General features: G+C 50.4%; 8 protein-coding genes across 8 annotated transcripts; 5 read left to right on the top strand and 3 right to left on the bottom strand.

Moving 5' to 3' along the window:
• Positions 1-41: 41 nt before the first annotated feature.
• Positions 42-1699, top strand: NECHADRAFT_53387 (uncharacterized protein; the record flags this gene model as incomplete). Its single annotated transcript, XM_003043366.1, has 3 exons — positions 42-347; positions 438-740; positions 788-1699. 3 exons carry the CDS (start codon positions 42-44, stop codon positions 1697-1699), a joined length of 1521 nt encoding a protein of 506 aa, XP_003043412.1.
• Positions 1700-2338: 639 nt separating this feature from the next.
• NECHADRAFT_97679 (uncharacterized protein) lies at positions 2339-3357 on the top strand (the record flags this gene model as incomplete). The annotated part of the gene is made up of 2 exons (XM_003043365.1): positions 2339-3207; positions 3255-3357. The coding sequence occupies 2 exons, from the start codon at positions 2339-2341 to the stop codon at positions 3355-3357; spliced, it is 972 nt and encodes a 323-aa protein (XP_003043411.1).
• A 191-nt stretch (positions 3358-3548) lies between these two features.
• Positions 3549-5218, bottom strand: NECHADRAFT_53546 (uncharacterized protein; the record flags this gene model as incomplete). The annotated part of the gene is made up of 2 exons (XM_003043264.1): positions 3549-4922; positions 4976-5218. The coding sequence occupies 2 exons, from the start codon at positions 5216-5218 to the stop codon at positions 3549-3551; spliced, it is 1617 nt and encodes a 538-aa protein (XP_003043310.1).
• A 1099-nt stretch (positions 5219-6317) lies between these two features.
• Positions 6318-7520, bottom strand: NECHADRAFT_102134 (uncharacterized protein; the record flags this gene model as incomplete). Its single annotated transcript, XM_003043263.1, has 1 exon — positions 6318-7520. The coding sequence occupies one exon, from the start codon at positions 7518-7520 to the stop codon at positions 6318-6320; it is 1203 nt and encodes a 400-aa protein (XP_003043309.1).
• A 269-nt stretch (positions 7521-7789) lies between these two features.
• Positions 7790-9734, bottom strand: NECHADRAFT_87494 (uncharacterized protein; the record flags this gene model as incomplete). The annotated part of the gene is made up of 3 exons (XM_003043262.1): positions 7790-8680; positions 8751-8999; positions 9069-9734. The coding sequence occupies 3 exons, from the start codon at positions 9732-9734 to the stop codon at positions 7790-7792; spliced, it is 1806 nt and encodes a 601-aa protein (XP_003043308.1).
• Positions 9735-10805: 1071 nt separating this feature from the next.
• On the top strand, positions 10806-12673 carry NECHADRAFT_102133 (uncharacterized protein; the record flags this gene model as incomplete). The annotated part of the gene is made up of 4 exons (XM_003043364.1): positions 10806-11024; positions 11082-11715; positions 11773-12095; positions 12149-12673. The coding sequence occupies 4 exons, from the start codon at positions 10806-10808 to the stop codon at positions 12518-12520; spliced, it is 1548 nt and encodes a 515-aa protein (XP_003043410.1). The 3' UTR covers positions 12521-12673.
• A 168-nt stretch (positions 12674-12841) lies between these two features.
• Positions 12842-13482, top strand: NECHADRAFT_87492 (uncharacterized protein; the record flags this gene model as incomplete). Its single annotated transcript, XM_003043363.1, has 3 exons — positions 12842-12951; positions 13049-13212; positions 13298-13482. 3 exons carry the CDS (start codon positions 12842-12844, stop codon positions 13480-13482), a joined length of 459 nt encoding a protein of 152 aa, XP_003043409.1.
• Positions 13483-16608: 3126 nt separating this feature from the next.
• NECHADRAFT_53584 (uncharacterized protein) lies at positions 16609-17566 on the top strand (the record flags this gene model as incomplete). The annotated part of the gene is made up of 2 exons (XM_003043362.1): positions 16609-16754; positions 16879-17566. 2 exons carry the CDS (start codon positions 16609-16611, stop codon positions 17564-17566), a joined length of 834 nt encoding a protein of 277 aa, XP_003043408.1.
• Between the last annotated feature and the right edge of the window lie 309 nt (positions 17567-17875).

The following is a 17875-nucleotide window of genomic DNA, read 5'->3' as shown; positions in this document are numbered from 1 at the left end:
CCGCCGACATCAGACGTGCCAGCATGGCTACCACATCTGAGATGATCCGGACCTTTGTCCAGTTTCTTACTCCTTTGAACCTTTCCTTCTTAGCTGTCACCGTATTCATCCTTCACTCGATCAGAAACAAGTTCCGCCGGGGGCTGAGAACTCTTCCTGGACCAACACTGGCCGCATACTCTGGGGTCTGGCGCTACCTAGACGTCCGAAGTGGACAAGCTCACAAGACGGCGATCAACCTTCATCGGAAACATGGATCCCTTGTTCGAATTGGCCCGAACCATGTTTCCATCTCGGACCCTCGCGAGATCAAGAAGATCTATGGTCTGAAGTCTGGCTACACCAAGGTTTGACTCTCTAGAATTAGGTGTTGCTTTCCATGCTGATGATGACAGACTGCATTTTATCCTATTCAGTCCATCACTTGGAAGGGCAAGGTTGAAGTCAACCTTTTCGGCACTCGAGACGAAGACTACCATCGCGAGCTGAAGAAGCCAGTTGCCAACGCTTTCAGTCTCAGCACACTATTGACGAACGAGCCAGCTGTCGACTCTTGCACCAACTTGCTGATTGAGAAGCTGTCCCAGTATGCCGACGCATCGGCTCCTGTCGACTTTGGAGAGTGGCTTCAGTTTTATACTTTTGACGTTGTCGGCGAGATTACTTTTGCCAAGAAGTTGGGTTTCCTTGAGAAGGGTGGAGATGTGGATGGAATGATTCAAGCGATTGAAGACTTGCTGGTAAGGTTACCGTTGCCTTTCGAGCGGACACTACTAATCCTTTGAAGGTCTATGCTAGTTCGATCGGCCAGGTTCCAGTTTGGCACAATTTCCTAATGGGCAACCCCCTCCTCCCTATCCTCTTCCCTTCGATGGAAGGATGGAACAAAGTTCTCACCTTTACACTCAAGGCTGTGAACGCAGTCATCGGCAATGTCGATGAAGATTCCAAGTTGAAGAAGGATGGAGAATTTAACATCGAATCCCTCGACAAGCAAGGAGATATGCTCAGCAAGTGGTTCGCTGTCAAGCTCGCAAACCCAGAGAAGATGTCGACGCGAGACATTGTCGTTCACCTGAGCACCAACGTCTTTGCCGGATCTGATACGACAGCCATTGCCCTCCGTGCAGTGTTTTACAACCTTCTCAAGAGTCCTGCGAAGATGCAGAAGCTAGTCAAGGAGATTGATGATGCTGCTGCTGCTGGGCTTCTCAGCTCGCCCATCTCTTTCAAGGATTCGACCAAGAATCTGCCCTACATGCAAGCCGTGCTCAAGGAAGGACTCAGAATTCACCCATCTGTCGGTCTTCTCTTGGAACGACACGTGCCAGCCGGTGGCGCCGTCATCTGCGGCAAGCCGATCCCCGAAGGAACCATCGTCGGAATAAACGCCTGGGTCACACAGCACGACCCTGAAGTCTTCCCTAACCCTGACCAGTTCGAACCTGAGAGATGGCTTGACGCCTCTGAGGAGCAGCTGAAGATGATGGAACAGTCATTTTTCGCGTTTGGTGGTGGATCGCGCACGTGTATCGGAAGGCACATTGCCATCATGGAGATGGCCAAGCTTATTCCTGAGATCTTGAGGAGGTTTGAGTTGTCGCTGCCGAGTCCGGATCATGAATGGCATACAAAGAATATTTGGTTTGTGCAACAGGAGGGGTTGATTTGCAATTTGAAGCGAAGACAGCAAGCTTGAGCATGGAGTTGACAGAAGACTTGATAGGAAGTGCCTGTCTTTAGCTGTCAAGAGGTCAGGGAGCCGCTCAAAGCGAAAGAGCGACATATCAAGTCATCAATTGAGAACCACTGCAGTTATTGGTCATTGGCTTCCAGAAATTTGTGAAACCATGGTCATGTGAGGAATTGGTAGCCACAGGAACAGCGGTCTGTAGTCTCCTCGCTTCCCCTTGGCTTGACCACTTCGGCCAGCGCGCGGAGAGTGCGGAACCCCCTTGTGAAGAAATAAAATGCTCAATCATATGACTGAAGCGCCTTGGAGTGTCCAGTTATTCTCCGAATCTGCCGTTTTGCATGGGGATTCTCACAATAGTGTTCTAGGTGCCTTATCTCACTCAGATACGACCCTGGCAGGCCCTGCAGGACAAGGCTGAACTAAGCCGAGACATGCAGCTCTCACCCTGCACAAACTTTTCAGTTGAAGAGATCCTAAAATCGCTCAGCTTCAATCCTGGCATCGCTGGCGAAGCACTTCGTCTTTGAGGCCTATCTCCTGTGATTGTTTAATCTCCCTTGCACGATCCCCATGCGCCCAGCTTTGATCGCCTCGGCGGCGGCGGCGGCCGTTGCCACGAGACCTCAATGCGGTCTCCGGAGCATGACTAACCTCGTCACCTTTGGTGATAGTCTCACGGACGAATCTCGAATCCTGTACTTCATGGAGCACGATGGTCAAGCGCCTCCACCAGGAACAAGATTCCCTCCCAACAACCAGACCTTGAGCGGCGGCTATGCCTGGGGACGACTCGTGGCCAACCTCAGCGGTGCCGAATACTACAACTACGGTGTCGGAGGAGCTACCTGCTCATCCAAAATTGCAACGAAAATCTTTGCAGGTTACAACTGGACGGTCCCTACAGTGCTTGAGTACCAAGTTCCTGCCTTCCAACAAGACCTCGCCGTTGATGGCATGTTTCCCGACCGAAAGCCAGACAATACTGTTTATGCCATGTGGATTGGCACGAATGATCTCGGCTGGGACGCTTTTCTCTCTGACTCCATGGCCCCTGGTGCTGCATTGTCTGACATTGTCGACTGCATGTGGAAATCCTTCGATGGAGTCTACAAAGCTGGTGGACGTCACTTTGTCGTACTAAACATGCTTCCATTGGAGCACGCGCCTGTTTATGCCCTTCCTGAACTTGGTGGGCCGGAACACAGTCAGTACTGGCCCGGAAAGTCCGAGTACAATGTTACGCAGTACAACTCCAAGCTCCACCAGTATGCGACTAGCGTCAACACGATGCTCGAGCAGGGTGGACTGCTGGAGCATACCATCAAGAAGCGCTGGCCTGGAGCGTCGCTGACCGTATTCGACGTCAACGCGTTGCTGAAGGATGTCTTGGAGGATCCGGGCGCTTCCTTGAGTTATCCCGCTAATGTTACTGGGGTTTACCATTTCTGTCCAGAGGATGCAGCACCCGAGGATTGCGTTGACTCTTCACACCCACTCTCGAGTTTCTTCTGGTAAGTGTACGCACGCACTTATTATTTGGTTATCTAACTCGTGATAGGTACGACGATCTACACCCAACTGAGAGGGTTGTGCGGATCATAGCCGAGATCTTCATCAAAGTTGTCAAGCGGGAGTCCAAGTATGGGCACTACTACGGATAGAAGTCTTCTGGCCTGACCTTGGGTTCAATCGTGAAGAATCGTGCAGTTTGAGACTATAACCCTCAGTGTTGTCTAATGCGAAAATTCTAAACAACAGAGAGATTTAAGATCAATACGTATGAGTTTCACCGAGTTCAATTTGTTGTGCAGTAACTCTCCTCCCACTCTCTCTCGTCTCTCACTCAATGCACTCAAGTCCAAGCAAAGAACGAAGCACCAGCAACATACATGACACTATCCCACCAACTCTGCAGATGCCAAGTGATACCCGTGTTGGTAACCGAAGACGTGCTCAGCCTCACACGCAGATTCTTGTTGTGGTCGTAGTCCAGTGTGTCAATCGCCATGATGATCTTGGGCGCCTTGGAGAACGGCTGCTGGAAGTTAAAGACACCCGAGTTCTCATGCTGAGGCTTGTTCCAAGGGCGCACATCCGACGTGCTGAACTTGCCGCTCGCAACACCCTGCTGGTCCGCTGGGAAGGCGAGCCAGGTGACGCCGGCGCTGTAGAGGACCGAGTCGGCCCATGAGTCGGCGTGGATGGTGAAGCCCTTGGCGTCAATGTCGGTGGGGTACACCTTGATGCGCCAGTTCTTGTTCTTGTCCATGTCGAGGGCCTGCAGCCAGGTGATGACCTTGGGTGGGCTGTTGAAGGGTGTCTTGAAGTTGATGCGCTTGGACTGGGTCAGCTGGGGCTGGTTCCAGGGCCGGGTCTCTTGAGTGTTCCAGATGCCAGTCTGCATGTAGCTGAAGCGGGAACTCTTCTCCAAGAAGGTCATGGAGGCTGAGTAGAGCGTGGTGTCCGCCCAGCTCTGAAGAGAAGCCTTGAACTTCTCTGTGGTCCGGTCATTGGCGGCGGCTGTGATGCGGATGTTGGCATCCTTGCTGATGTCAAGAGACGTGAGGCCAAGTGGGATCTCAGGTACAGCGTCATACTTCTTCTGGTAGTAGATGACCTTGTCGTTGTTTGCCTGAGGCTTGTCCCAAGGACGAACCTCGATGGTGTTGAACTGCCCAGCATCAAAGGCATCAGCAGGATACGAAAACTTGGCGTACGCCTTGTCGGTCGCGGACAAGGAGTTGTTCTGCTTGGTTCCCTTGCCGTTGGTGGTCCAACTGGCAGGGAAGAAGTACAGCATGACACTGTCCGGATCAAAGTCACTTGCTTGAGTCTCATCAAGTGAGTAGAGCGTGAACATGTTGTTATCAACAGTGGGTCTGTCCCAGTTGTTGGGAGGCCCACCGAGGTCCTTGTAGACCTGTTCCTTGTTCCAGGGGATATTAGCATAAGGGCTCTCGTGTTCATGGATGGCGCCAATGGCGTGGCCGAACTCGTGGAGAATGACGCCCTTGATCTCATCCTCGGGAGTGTTGTCGTTGATCCATCCAAGGTTCATGGATGGACGGTTCTGCGAGCTGAACCAGGAGCTGTCTGTCCCGAGATAGGACCAGGATCCTCCACCGGGATTGAAGGAGATGAGGATGTCCACCTCGCCCGAGTTGACAAAGGTGAACTTGATGTTGGCGTACTGGCACCACTCTGGGGCATACTTCTTGACTTTGTCCTAGAAGCATGTCAACAACTTGACGTTTAACATTGCGTAGACGAGAGACTAACCTTCTGCCAAGTAGATCCTCCCTTGAAGCCAATATTCAACTCACGACCCGCCAACCAGAACTTCCTAGTCACCATGGCAAGACCAAGAGGTCCGCCAGGTGCATTCGGCGCTGGAGGCCAGGTGAGCGATCCATTGCGAGGGTTCTCCGAGACCGCGTTGGCCACGCTCTCCTTGGGGGGAACATCGTCCTCATCATGCACACCGATAATCTTGGTGAAGCAGATGGGTCCGTGGGAAGCCATGGTGGGAGTGAGGGGTTTTGGGCAAGTGATTTTGATGAGGTCTTCTGGTGGGTTTGTAGAGTCTGTCATTGTAAGCTACTCTATTTGGGAAGTTGATCTATTTATCTTGAGATAACTCACTCTCAACCTCCGTCAAGATGCGGACAGTTATATCTTGGCAGTCGTAATATCACATAGTAGATCACCTGCCCAAGGTCTAGAATCACAGCCCGTAAGCATCGTGGCTGCCTGGCTGAAAAACCGGTCAAGATGCTGTCTCAGTCTATGTCGAGAATCATAGGATAATCAGCGATCGAGAACCATCGGTCTCAGCCATCAACTGATAGTGGTGGTGACCTCTACTGGGTAGGACAAGCTGCAGCTGAACGCTGTGGCGTTGGCATCGACACACTTCCCCGCAGTAGATGAGACAGGTCACTCAACGACGTAGTATGCTACTCTCGAAGAAGCAATGAGCTGAAAATTATTGGTTTCTTGTCAAATAGGATGCTTCGTTCATCTCCCCGTGGGTCAATGATGCGTGATCAAAGGCTGTCTGTGGCTTCAACTGTCTCAAACGCCAGGCCTTAATTCCACCTGCCGAGGCTGATGATCAACTTTCTTTTCAACCGCTTGTTGACGACCTTTCACTTCCATCCTCTGACACACCTTGCCGCGGAAGCCGCTTACCTACCGTCAGCTCCCTTGCGTCGGGCACCACGACGGTACACCACAGAAAGGCGGAGATTTCTAAGGTGTGGCAGCTTATCTAGCCTGCCATCACACACGCGGAAAGTGTTGCACGAAACGGCACAGCCTGGGATGGCAGCATTTGACTAACCATTATTACAAGTCACACAGCTTCTTCCAGCCAAACCAGGCGTCAGCTTTATTCCCTACTTCCGTTTTCAAGGTTATTCAACATGGTATCAGGTGATTGCTGCCTCTTCTGGAAGTCCTGGTGAGGCTCATTTTGCGTATCAGTATCACCATTGTGCCATGTAAGCTCGCAACGATTGTACATCTATTCATACAGAACAAAGCCTTCTCAAGTGACCACACCGTCAACTGCCACAAACCCCAACGGCCATGCAGCTTGTCAGGATCAGGATCCTCAACATCAAGGCAGCATGCCATACTGGCTGATGGTGTAACGGTCAGCCCAAGGAGGGCTCATGGCGTCGCAGTCTGGCAATGTCGGCTGAACCTGAACCATCCTCCACGGCATCATTTCCTCCTCCTCTTTTGAGGGCTTCTCTAGCCTTCTCGCTATCCTCTCTAGTGTTTCTCTTCTTCGTTCCATCTGTTTCAACTCTTTATGTCCTGGGGTTATCCTCAGCGGCCCTTCTTTCCGCATTTCTTCGAGCTCTGGCTTGGGAGATCGTGCAACTGTTTCAAAAACCGGCACCCAGTCCGGCAGCTGCGCTCCACCCAACTTGGCCCGGACGTGGTGCACGGCGATCATGAGCAGGACTCGTAGTATGAAGTGGGCGTCATTCCCGGCATGGTGAAGGCTCCGGGACTTGTGTGGAATTCTGTATACCTCGAGAAGATGCTTTAGATTGGTTCTTCGGAATAGATGCCGTACAGTTGTGGTGGTGTCGATAGTGAAGACGGGGTTCAGGTTGATGTTCAAGCTCTTCATGACTGAGACCTCTGTGGCAGCCCCATGCATAACAAGCACCACGTTCCGGCCTTCTACTTTGTCCTTGAGCTTTTGTCTCAACTTTGGCAGCGACATAACCCTACAGCCTCCAAACGAGAAGTTTATCCGTTTTGCAATGTCATGCCTGGTATCCTCGACGGCGTAATGGCGGGATTTAATAAGATGGACCGCTAGGTTCTTGCGACGGTTCGGTGGTAGCTTAAGCTGTTGGTAGATCTGTTCGGTGTCAAGGATGGATACACCAATGTCAAACTGGCGGATGCCGGCCTTGTCTTGGTGCAGCCCGTCAATGTCGATGCTCAGAAATCGTACGTTTCTGAGTGAGAGGTTGGCATTTTCCAATACCAGCTTGGACAGGTCAGGCCATGGAGCGCCTGATGGCTGGACTTGGTCGCCATATCCCAGTAGCCATGCCAGAGTAGCCGGTTCGTGTGTCTCTGACTGACGACGTTTTACACCTCTTACACGAGTCGTCTGGAATCTCTGGGATCTCTGGATTGAAGGCCGTGCCAGAGCAGCCGACTCGTGTGTCTCTGACCGACGACGTCTTTTAAAGGAGGAGTAACGAATCGTCTGGATTGTAGGCCATGCTAAGATACTCGGGGGGTTGCATTTGCGGATCGCATTGGGACGTGGCAAACGAGGCCTGGCGAACATGATGAATTCTGATGTCGCATGATTGTTTTGAGAAAAGAAATTGATGTCGTTGTGATTGGACAATGTGCAAAGTGGCACTCAATGCCTCATTACGTGCATAAACGTTGCATTTTTGAAGAGGGGCAGTTGCAGCGGATAATGATTGGGTCAAACTTTTTCTTCATTGCTATTAAGCGCATAACTTCGCTACCCTTTAATCAGCATATCGTCTTATTAAGGGCATGAATATCGTATGCAATTGAGTATCTGATTCAAGTGCTAAACTGTCATCAAAAGTAAAAGTTCTCATACTCCTGCAAGAATTGTCCAAGTTCTGGAAAATTTGCAAAATTAAGTCCTCCAGCTTCATCCAAAGCTTCAAAGCTGTCAAATTCTTCCATCAAATTGGGTGCTGGCGGGATGGTAGTGGCGACCATCATCATCTCAGTGGGAGACATCGGCCCGATCGGAATTGGTGCTTCTTGTTCCACCAAGCCAGCCTCGTGAGGTTCCTTGTCGGCTTGGCCGTATTGTGATGATACTTCACCAGACAGCTTAGCCTGGATATCCTTGATGGCTTCTTTGATGCTCTGCATCTTGCACCACATATTTTGCATAATAGCAGACTGACTTGCGAGCTGCTCGACCAGCTCCAGTGCCTCCACAACGTCGGAAAGGTAGGAAAACCTCCTCAAGTCCTCTGTGGAGCACATTATCAGAAGAAGAGACGACAATGCGGTTTCTAAAAAGTGGTTAAACGTCTTTTGCTGGGCAACGTAGATGTCCGTATCCCGGGCCAGTTGCAGCAAAACGCGGATCGAGTCTCGAGTAATTGAAGCCATGACATTCGCTTCGGTAGCATCAATCGTGTTCATTTCTGAGCGTGCCATGAACTTTCTGTGAATTATGATGCGCATTTGGTTGGCCCTCAAATAGAGAGCGAGGCGCATCTTGTACTCTCCGCGCTTCTCCTTGACTGGGTCAAACTTGTCATCGATGCCGGAAAAGCGAAGACCCTGTGGTAGATTTTGTTGCCACTGCACTACTCTGAAGTTGAGAAAATCTCGTTTAGATCCTGATACGATAGACTGCGGTGTCTCAAGGATTGATTTCTGGACCTCGGACGAGACTTCGCAGTATGAAACCATCGACTTCAGGTAGGCACAAGAGAGGGAATTGTCCTAGATGTCCGATACGTGTTAATTTCCCATCCCGTATCTGGGTACCAGGTGACGAAAAAGGTAGACGTACCTTTAAACTCGGACGATATCTCACATCCGAGTCTTGGACTGCAAACGGCAGACCGGTTCCAAAGCTCCATCGTCGATCGAGGGTATATACCGACCAGTAGAACTCCGGACTTATCACTCCTCTGTCGTTTGGTAGTACACGAAGTTGCGACCGGTCGGGGGTATCTTCCAACTCTTGGAGCAGTCGAAACACCATCCCGATTCCCCTCCAGGCCAGAATCTCTTGGTCGCTGAGAAAGAAGAATATGCTCTGCATTCATGTCAGTACCTGCCTTGCTGATGTTTTTCTCATCATAAGATTAGTATTAACGAAACTTACGCCCAAGATTATCAAGACCAGATCATCCTCATGGAGATTTCCAAGCTGGGACCGAGCAACAGCACCTCCATAGATGGACTCAACCGAGGGCTTGGACCTTTCAGTTGAAGCAGGGTCGGCCAAAATCGATACAGTATAGAATATGAGACTCAAAATGTCATCAAGTCGCTCCTGGTATCGACGCCCCGAGACATGTGCGTCAAGTCTTTCAGAACGACCCTGCGTGGTCCCTGGTTTCGTGGAACGTATCGTCTCTTGTAGTTCCTGGATATCAAGAAACGGGTATTGAAGGCCTATTTCATCCTCATAGACTTGAATTATCTGCGTCCAATCACTCAATGAGAGTGTAGATAGAGGGGTTCCTGCGGTATTGATGCATTGTTGAACGAGGAATTTCATGCGGACCATCCCAGCTGGCTCAACATCGTGGTCTTGTTCTTGTGGGACACTTCCATCCGGACTGATAGCCGTGAGGCGTTGTCGTGCAAGGGTCAAGTAATAATCTGATGCGCCTGGCCTAGTAGGCGACGTAGGCGATGGAAGGCTTTGGGATGTTCTGTTGACTGGTACATCAGTTCCTTGGCTAGCTGGGCTCGGTTGGCTCTCTTTGGGTGATTTCCGCGGTCTTGTGTATTTAACTTCAGCTCTATGTGCAACGGTAAGCATGAGGTCAAAACATGAGGCCAAGCAAGACGTCGGGGCGACGCGACGGATGGATCAGAAGACGGTGCCAATTCGGAATCTCTAGAGACATGGGACGGATACTCACGGGCTACGACCACCGGAGCGGAACCGAGTTGTACGCTCATAGACACACGAGACACCACTATCTCCACAGCTCTTGCAAGGCTTGCCTCCGCTGCATTTTGTTTTGCGACGCTTGCAATTGTCGCTTTACGCCGCCAGTTAGCACACAGTCACAAGGATTGAAGCATGAGAGGGTCACGGACCAGGCGACCGACGTGTACGGACAGCGCCTCTTCTTTGACTGGGAAGACGTTGAAGACATGGAGACTGGGTATGACGGGTTTGAAGGTTGATGAAGGAGGGTGATGCATCTGAGCCACCCCAGGGATGACGGGTGAGGTCGCAATGCGCGCTAACTCACCCCGACCCCCTGACGTAGCTTAGGTTGCGGGGAGAGGACGAACAAGTGCCGAGGATGGGGTCAATCTTTGCTCCTCTCGATAAGCACCTTTTGATAAGCACATTTCGTGTGGTCGCATCAATGGCGCAGCAAGCCGGAGCAAAGTGTTTGGGGTAGCTCTGCTATGGCAATGAGGAGTCACGGGTGAGGATCGTAAGGGTACGATCAGAACAGTCTTGAATGCATTCGCACATCCAGCAGATGCCTCCCAGTATCAGGTCTGAGGAGACCATGAGGGTGCGAATCACCATGTCCATACTCTAGATACTGCTTCTCGCTCCGATAAAGTATTCCCAGCGTAGTTAATATCCGGATAATGAGAGGGCCACCTTGAACGCTTCAACCCACAGTGGAGGCATCACGGAATCGGAATCGGAATCGTCGGTTTCGGGTCTCGGACCCATCCCCGCATTTTCGGCCGCCCCCGTCTTCCAAGATCTGGGGATACGACATGCGTGACGAATGAGAGCCGGGTAATAGGTAACATTATAACTCTGTAGATGAAGTTGGAGGTATTAAAAGGGCCGTAAGCTGGCCGTAATATTGTTCCATTCGTTCTAGCAAAGTCATCGTGGTTACAGCTATTCACCATGTCTTCTCTAGTCCTCTACCTCGCCGCTGTCGTCGTCTTGTACGCGCTGATCAGATTTCTGAATTCGACGGATATCCCCAAGATCAAGGGTATCCCGGAGATTCCTGGTGTTCCAATCTTTGGTAATCTCATTCAATTGGGGACGGACCATGCACGAGTCGCGCAGAAATGGGCAGCCAAGTATGGCCCGGTCTTCCAGACACGGCTTGGGACTAAGGTTGGTGACCTTTTTTGAACCTTTCTCTTGTTCAAGGCGCATCACTAACTGTCACAGCGCGTCGTCTTTGTCAATTCGTATGACTCGGTAAAACATTTCTGGATCACCCACCAGGCCGCACTCATCTCTCGCCCAACCTTTCACACGTTTCACTCTGTCGTGTCATCATCCCAAGGCTTCACAATCGGCACTTCTCCCTGGGATGACTCTTGCAAGGCCCGTCGAAAGGCTGCCGCCACCGCGCTCAACAGACCCGCCGTCCAGTCTTACATGCCAATCTTGGATCTCGAGTCCACAACCAGCATCAGGGAATTGCTTGAAGATTGCGACAACGGCAACAGTGACCTGGATCCATCCCCTTACTTTGCTCGGTTCGCTCTCAACACATCTTTGACGCTCAATTATGGCTTCCGTATCGATGGCGATGTCAACAGCGAGCTCCTCCACGAGATCACCCATGTGGAACGCGAGATTTCCAACTTCCGATCTACGAGCAACAACTGGCAAGACTATGTTCCACTACTGCGTCTCTGGGGAGCTCAAAACTCCGCAGCTGGAGAATTCCGCGCGAGGCGTGACAAGTATCTCACAGACATGCTCAACGATCTGAAGCAGCGGATAGCCAACGGTACCGACAAGCCCTGCATCACTGGAAACATTCTGAAGGATCCCGAGGCAAAGCTGAATGAAGGTAATTTGATGATCCTGCCCCTGATAGTTATGCACGATGCTGACGAGACCATTCTAGCTGAACTCAAATCCATCTGCTTGACCATGGTTTCTGCAGGACTCGACACTGTTCCCGGCAACTTGATCATGGGTGTAGCCTATCTCGCAACCCCCGAAGGACAGAAAATTCAAGCCAAAGCTCTCCAGGCCATTCAGGAAGTATATCCCAATGGCGAAGCTTGGGAGAAGTGTCTTGTCGAGGAGAAGGTCCCTTTCATCACGGCTCTTGTGAAGGAGACTCTGCGCTATTGGACAGTCATCCCGATCTGCTTGCCCAGAGTCAACATCAGAGACATTCCATACAAGGACACAGTCATTCCCGCAGGAACAACTTTCTTCATGGTAAGCCACGTAACCCGATGAATCCTCAAAGCTCAACTAACTAATTTTGAAAGAATGCCTATGCTGCGGACTATGACGAGGCACGATTTAGGTCACCTTATGAATTCATCCCAGAGCGGTTCCTCGACGACAAGGAAGTCGGCACTCCACACTATGGATATGGTGCAGGATCACGAATGTGTGCTGGCTCACACTTGGCCAATCGCGAACTCTACACCGCTTACATCCGCATCATCACCGCCTTTGAAATCCTTCCTCCCAAGGACAAGACTGATTTCCCTGTTATGGATGCCATCGAGTGTAACGCCAATCCCACGTCATTGACCACAGACCCAAAGCCGTTCAAGGTTGGCTTCAAGATCCGGTCTGAATCCAAGTTGAGAGAATGGATTGCCGAAGCAGAGGAGAGAACGAGGGGCTTGTAAAATTTGGATAAAGCATGGCTCCAGAGAAACCAGAAAGGCTGTGGAGGAATGTAAATGAGGCTAAACTGCTGGCTTGCAGTTCAGGTTGCATAGGGTTTCAATAAATTGTAGCAACATTTCATCTCGCTCTTGAAATTTATACTTCTAAAAACGATTTTCAGCCCAACAACAAGCTCGCCTTGGCGATCTCATGGAGCTACGCTCTTTACCGCTGTGCTTAATGACCTCTCTATCCCTATGGAAAGGAAGAAATAAATGCCCGAACCAAGGAGTTACTGCATCAGCTCTGATTCCTTGTTTTGAGTTTCCCTTTGCACCAAAATGTTTCCAACCTTTTCTCAGCTTCTTCGGGTGGATCAAATGTCGGTCTTATGGCTCAATTATTTCATTAAGAAGCCGGGCCTGAACTGTAACAAAGACGATGTGGCTAGGTATGACTCTTCTGCTGCTGCAGAAGTTTAAATAGGCCACTGTGTTAACATCGGGTCATGATGTTATAATGTGTTGAAGATCTGTTCTTTATTATAGTTACAGCCCGGCCCTTGATGGGTTAACTGAGCCCGAAGATCGAACTGTAACAAAGAACAGTGGATCAACTGTCAACCTCTCGAGTGCAACATCATCAAATGCCAAGTCTGGTCAGAGCTTTCTCCGAAGGCCCTGTCCTCACCCTGGCAAGCAGTATGGGGGCGGTAAGCCTTCTAAAAGCTTGGCAATGGTTGCCTCCATCACTACTTGTTTGACAAGTACTCGTTCTCGTACATGATCCTAACTTAGGGATTCATTCAATTTCTGAAACTCAGAAATTCCAGTGTCAGCATCTCGAAGTGTCTTCAGGACACAACATATCTATCCTGGAGCAGAAGCCAGAAATGTCTGGATATTCCGCTGAGATTACTCATGGCAGCCCGTGGAGTACAAAATCACACGTTGCAGCGGTCACATGCCCGACTTCGGAATAGCACAACAGGGATTGCCGGACAGTAAGAGCAGTAGGCGCGAAGATCCCGCCGTGGTCTGTCAGCGTGGGATTCGCGGGAAAACCTACTGAACCATGCCAGCAGAGTCTCGACCGTGTTGTGGATCAATCTTTTGAGGATTTTCGATGACCACGAAAAGTATCATGAGGAATAACGGCCCATGGCCCTTCAGGCGCGGCAAAAGCCGTTCGTCCCTTGTCTTTCCCCGGCACGGGCTGGCAACTGGGGGCATGCTCTGTTGGTTCCGTGCCTGTAAAATGACGCATGGAATCCTCATTCTGATCCAGTTATGCTGATCTCTCGTAAGATTCTACATCAAGTCAGAGACAGGCTTGTAGCTCAAAAGCCCTGGCAGTCATGTTCTTGTCCAACCTTTGCTGGTCTCTGGGACATTATTCAAATCACCACGGCTTATTCTCACTCGCTCTTTGGGTGTCCAGCACACGTGCTCATAGGAATAACAGAAGATGATAGGTAGTTAGAATACCTAGGTACAAGTGCAGCTATGTCCGAACCCCTTACTACGTGCTACAGTCGCGCTCTTACCGGATTAAGGGCGGATAGCTCTGTTCAAATTGCTATACGAACGCAACATTGCTACTCTTAGGATCTAGCTTCATGCACTTTGGTGTTGCTTGGCATAATAGCATTCAAGGCCCGGAAAACTATGTTGGTCCGCGTTGACAACACACGACAGCACCCCCACGTTAAACCCCATTCGCGGTTGAGGGATTATCCTTCTTGTACCAATGGCTCTATTGTACATCCCATCGATAGAATGCTTTTTACTTGTCTAGATGTATTTGAAGGGTGAAATGGATCCCCGCCTCCATGGAGCCGAAGTCAGAACCCTCAAAGAGCAAGTAAGGACCATCGTGTTCTATTCACAACGTTCAACCCTTTTTCGTTCCCATAGATCGGTACATGAGCCACGTCTATTCCGGGAAACTGCAAGTCCCATATTACCAATACCGGGCCGTCGCCATCTTACGTTGCTCCCCTAGTTCTTCACCCACGTGCCAAGAACGAGCATGAGCCAATTCTGCGGTCGTAGTCACATCGAGAGAGGCACAGTAGGCGCGAGTGGATGAGAAAGCCCTATGCAGGGGCGCCCAATAAGCATAGGACCAACATGCATTGCCATACGAAGTGGGCTCGGACGATCTAATCCATCAGATTAGATAAAAAGGTTGGCTTACTTCCAGCATCCGACCCCAGACAGACCCCCACCAGATCAACCGGGCCCTCGCACCAGACCCATAGCCAGCCATCGGCCTATCAACTCATCTGAGACATGCAAGGGGCTATGTGTGAAGACCAGTGATGTGACCTGTTAGTTCTTTGTGCAGCAGGATGTTAGCCCATAATGGTTGTTCAGACCCATGCGGCCACGAGCACTATGGCCTTGGTGATGCTACGCAGCTGTGTTGATGAGAGAGTCTCCGAGGTCGTATCGATTTAGGATCGAGTATATATAGCTGATCATCTTCCCTATTTCAAGAAAGCACCCTCTCATCATCACAACAACACTCTCAATCAACATCATTCAACCTCATTTCAACTCTTCAAGATGCTCTCCCCCGCCGTAAGCAACACATTTACACCCTTAAAATACTCCCCAGATCCAAATACTCATTTCTTTACAGAAGATCTTCATCGCCGCCATGGCTCTCGTCTCCGTTGGCATTGCTGCCCCTGAGCCCGAGCACCTCAACAACCTCGAGGCCCGCGCTTGCCCCGGAGGAAGCTACACCAACTGTATCGCCCAGCAGGCCAGTCAGTGCCAGGGTCAGCCCCCTGCTGGCCTCTCTCAGTGCTTGACCATCTGGCAGGCAGTGTGCCAGCGCAACTGCTAGATGTACCATGTAGGACAGGATCTAGACGGGCGAATGGGTTGATCTGGTGGCAAATTCAGTTGGATACAGACCTGGGTATCATAGTCCTGAATTCAATTGAATGTCAACCTGTTAAAACTACTGTGTCTTCATTTGAAGTGATCCTAATACGTTGGAGTCGGACATACAAAGCCATATGTTATTGTGCTTTACCATACCCTCCCTACCTGCTTGCAGACACCACATACCCTTTCCAGATACTTCTAGCCTTGTGAAAAACATACCATAAGTCTATAACAATAAAGCTAAGCTCAAAGAGCGGATTAACTCACCACTTGTGAGCCCTTGACCTAGCTCTGCACGTACAATCTGTGGAGCCTTTGGTCCGCATTCAAGGCATATAAGGTGAGGCTCTGGAAATAGAAAGCCAGCAATTGGCTGTAATGGGATAATCGTGAGATTGATTCAGTACCCTTTAGTATTGACGAATATGTCCACTCGGAAAAGGTCTAGCTAAACAACATTGGCATCACTTAGTCCCGATGGATTAAGTGCCCAGTGTCCGGGATTAGTTACAAGATCAACATCCTTTACGTTGTAATATGACGAGGATATCAGTTTTCAAAACCCGTTCATTGTTAGCATCCGTACAATATCCCCGCAGTCAAGTTTGGAGATCCGGTTTCATCGGGGTACACTGCAAATACCCTGCATGATCAAACGTGCGGGACAAGATCGTATGAATGGATGAGTGGAGAAACAAGAGATTCGACGGCACTTCAACGACCCCATAGGCTGAGTTGACAAAACATATCTGAATGGATGAGTGAACCTGCACGAGAGTGGTCCGGCAGTTGGTGATAATGGTTCGACGTTCGATGTGCAGTGGAATACCCCAGACAGGGATGCAAGCGAACACGATTAACACGCAGGGTAGCAGTTAACAAGAAGACCAAACCAAGCACAAGGCATGTTACCGTCCTGCTGGATCACTCATCTACAGTCACGGACTTGAGGACTTCGGAGAGCCCGGCTTCCAACATGGACATGCCTTCAATTTCTGCCGTATCTAACCGCCCAAAGCCCCGATACCGCAACACGACCCCTTAACGAGGACCCATAAAATGGAGCCGAGGGAGAGAGGGAATTATCAGATGGTCCCTCTTGTTTATCAATCAGCTGCGGCAAAAATATGCAACGCGCCCTCCTTCGGATCCGGATTCATAACCACCAACGCCTCTTGTCCAAGTTAAGCAGAAGAACCATGACGCAGATGACTGCAGTGTCTCACGCTCGCGTGCCCAACACGTGCGAGTGGATTGCTCACACCAAGAGAGGTGATTATCTCGTCCAGGTCGCTTGGCCTTTGTGTTGGGGTGAGGATCGGGTCGCGCCGGAAAATGAGGTTGTCAACACTCTGTGAGTGACGTCTCACCAGCGAGTCTCAACCACGATATCTGACCATATACAGCTATCTCGTAGACGGCAACGCCTACTTCTTCACAGCAGTCGACGTCACTCGTCGCCTGGAGTTCACAAACAGCACACGCACCGTAGTTGTAGGCGTCGGCTATCCCCCCGGCAAATACGTCTATGACTTCCGTCGGGGACCTGACCTGACTCCGCCCAGCGCGGACGGCACATATGACCTCCCTCTTGACTCGAAGGGGAACCCTCGCACCGACATCGAATTTGGCGAGGCCCATGATTTCCTCGACTTTATCCAACACGAGGTCATGACCCACGTCCATGACAAGCTCTTCCCCAAGGCATCGCTGCACACTGGAAGGAAGGCCCTATTTGGACATTCATATGGTGGCATCTTTACTCTCAACACTATGTTTACCAGGCCTGACCTGTTTCACACATACATTGCTGCGAGCCCCATTATCTGGTGGAACAACCACTTCCTCGTCAAGGAGCAAGAGGCAGCATTTATCGCCCGCGACAAGCCTGTCGAGCCACCTCTGTCGCTTATTGTCACCTGGGGCACTGGCAAGCAGGATCTGGTCAGGAAGCCGGGCGAATCGGAGGAAGATTTCAAGAAGAGACAGGACTGCTCCGAGGATGAGCAGATGAGGGACTGTGCCAAGGAGTTGGCGGAGCGTCTGGAAAAGTCACCAAGTGTATCGAGTATCTGGACACGCGAGTTTGAGGGAGAGGATCATGGAAGTGTAGCGGTGACAGGTCTTCAGCATGGCATCATGCAGTTTATCTTGGGGCAAGCCTAAGAGGATGAGAGTGAAAATAGAATGTAAGCTAGCCAGACTGTATGCTATTAGATGTGCGAATGCTTCGAGTTTACAACATGTTAGCGTTAAGTTTCTTGCTGATTGATGACCGAATGGGATAGCCTTGGGAATTTCAATCACTTTGACAAGTCAATCACCTATTCCTGCTGTAATGACGAAAAATTGGTCGACCAAGTGAACATGGCGCAATCTGGGAGGCGAAAAATGCCATAGACGCCGCAACATAACACGACAAGGCTTGAGAAAACCTAGACTCATTTCACATCAATTGAGCAGCAATAAAGACAC

The sequence above is a fragment of the Fusarium vanettenii genome (assembly GCF_000151355.1).
Source record: "Fusarium vanettenii 77-13-4 chromosome 12 genomic scaffold NECHAsca_29_chr12_4_0, whole genome shotgun sequence".
NCBI classification, from domain to species: domain Eukaryota; kingdom Fungi; phylum Ascomycota; class Sordariomycetes; order Hypocreales; family Nectriaceae; genus Fusarium; species Fusarium vanettenii.
The sequence above is the reverse complement of the archived record's forward strand: the minus strand, read 5'-3'. Positions and strand labels throughout refer to the sequence as shown.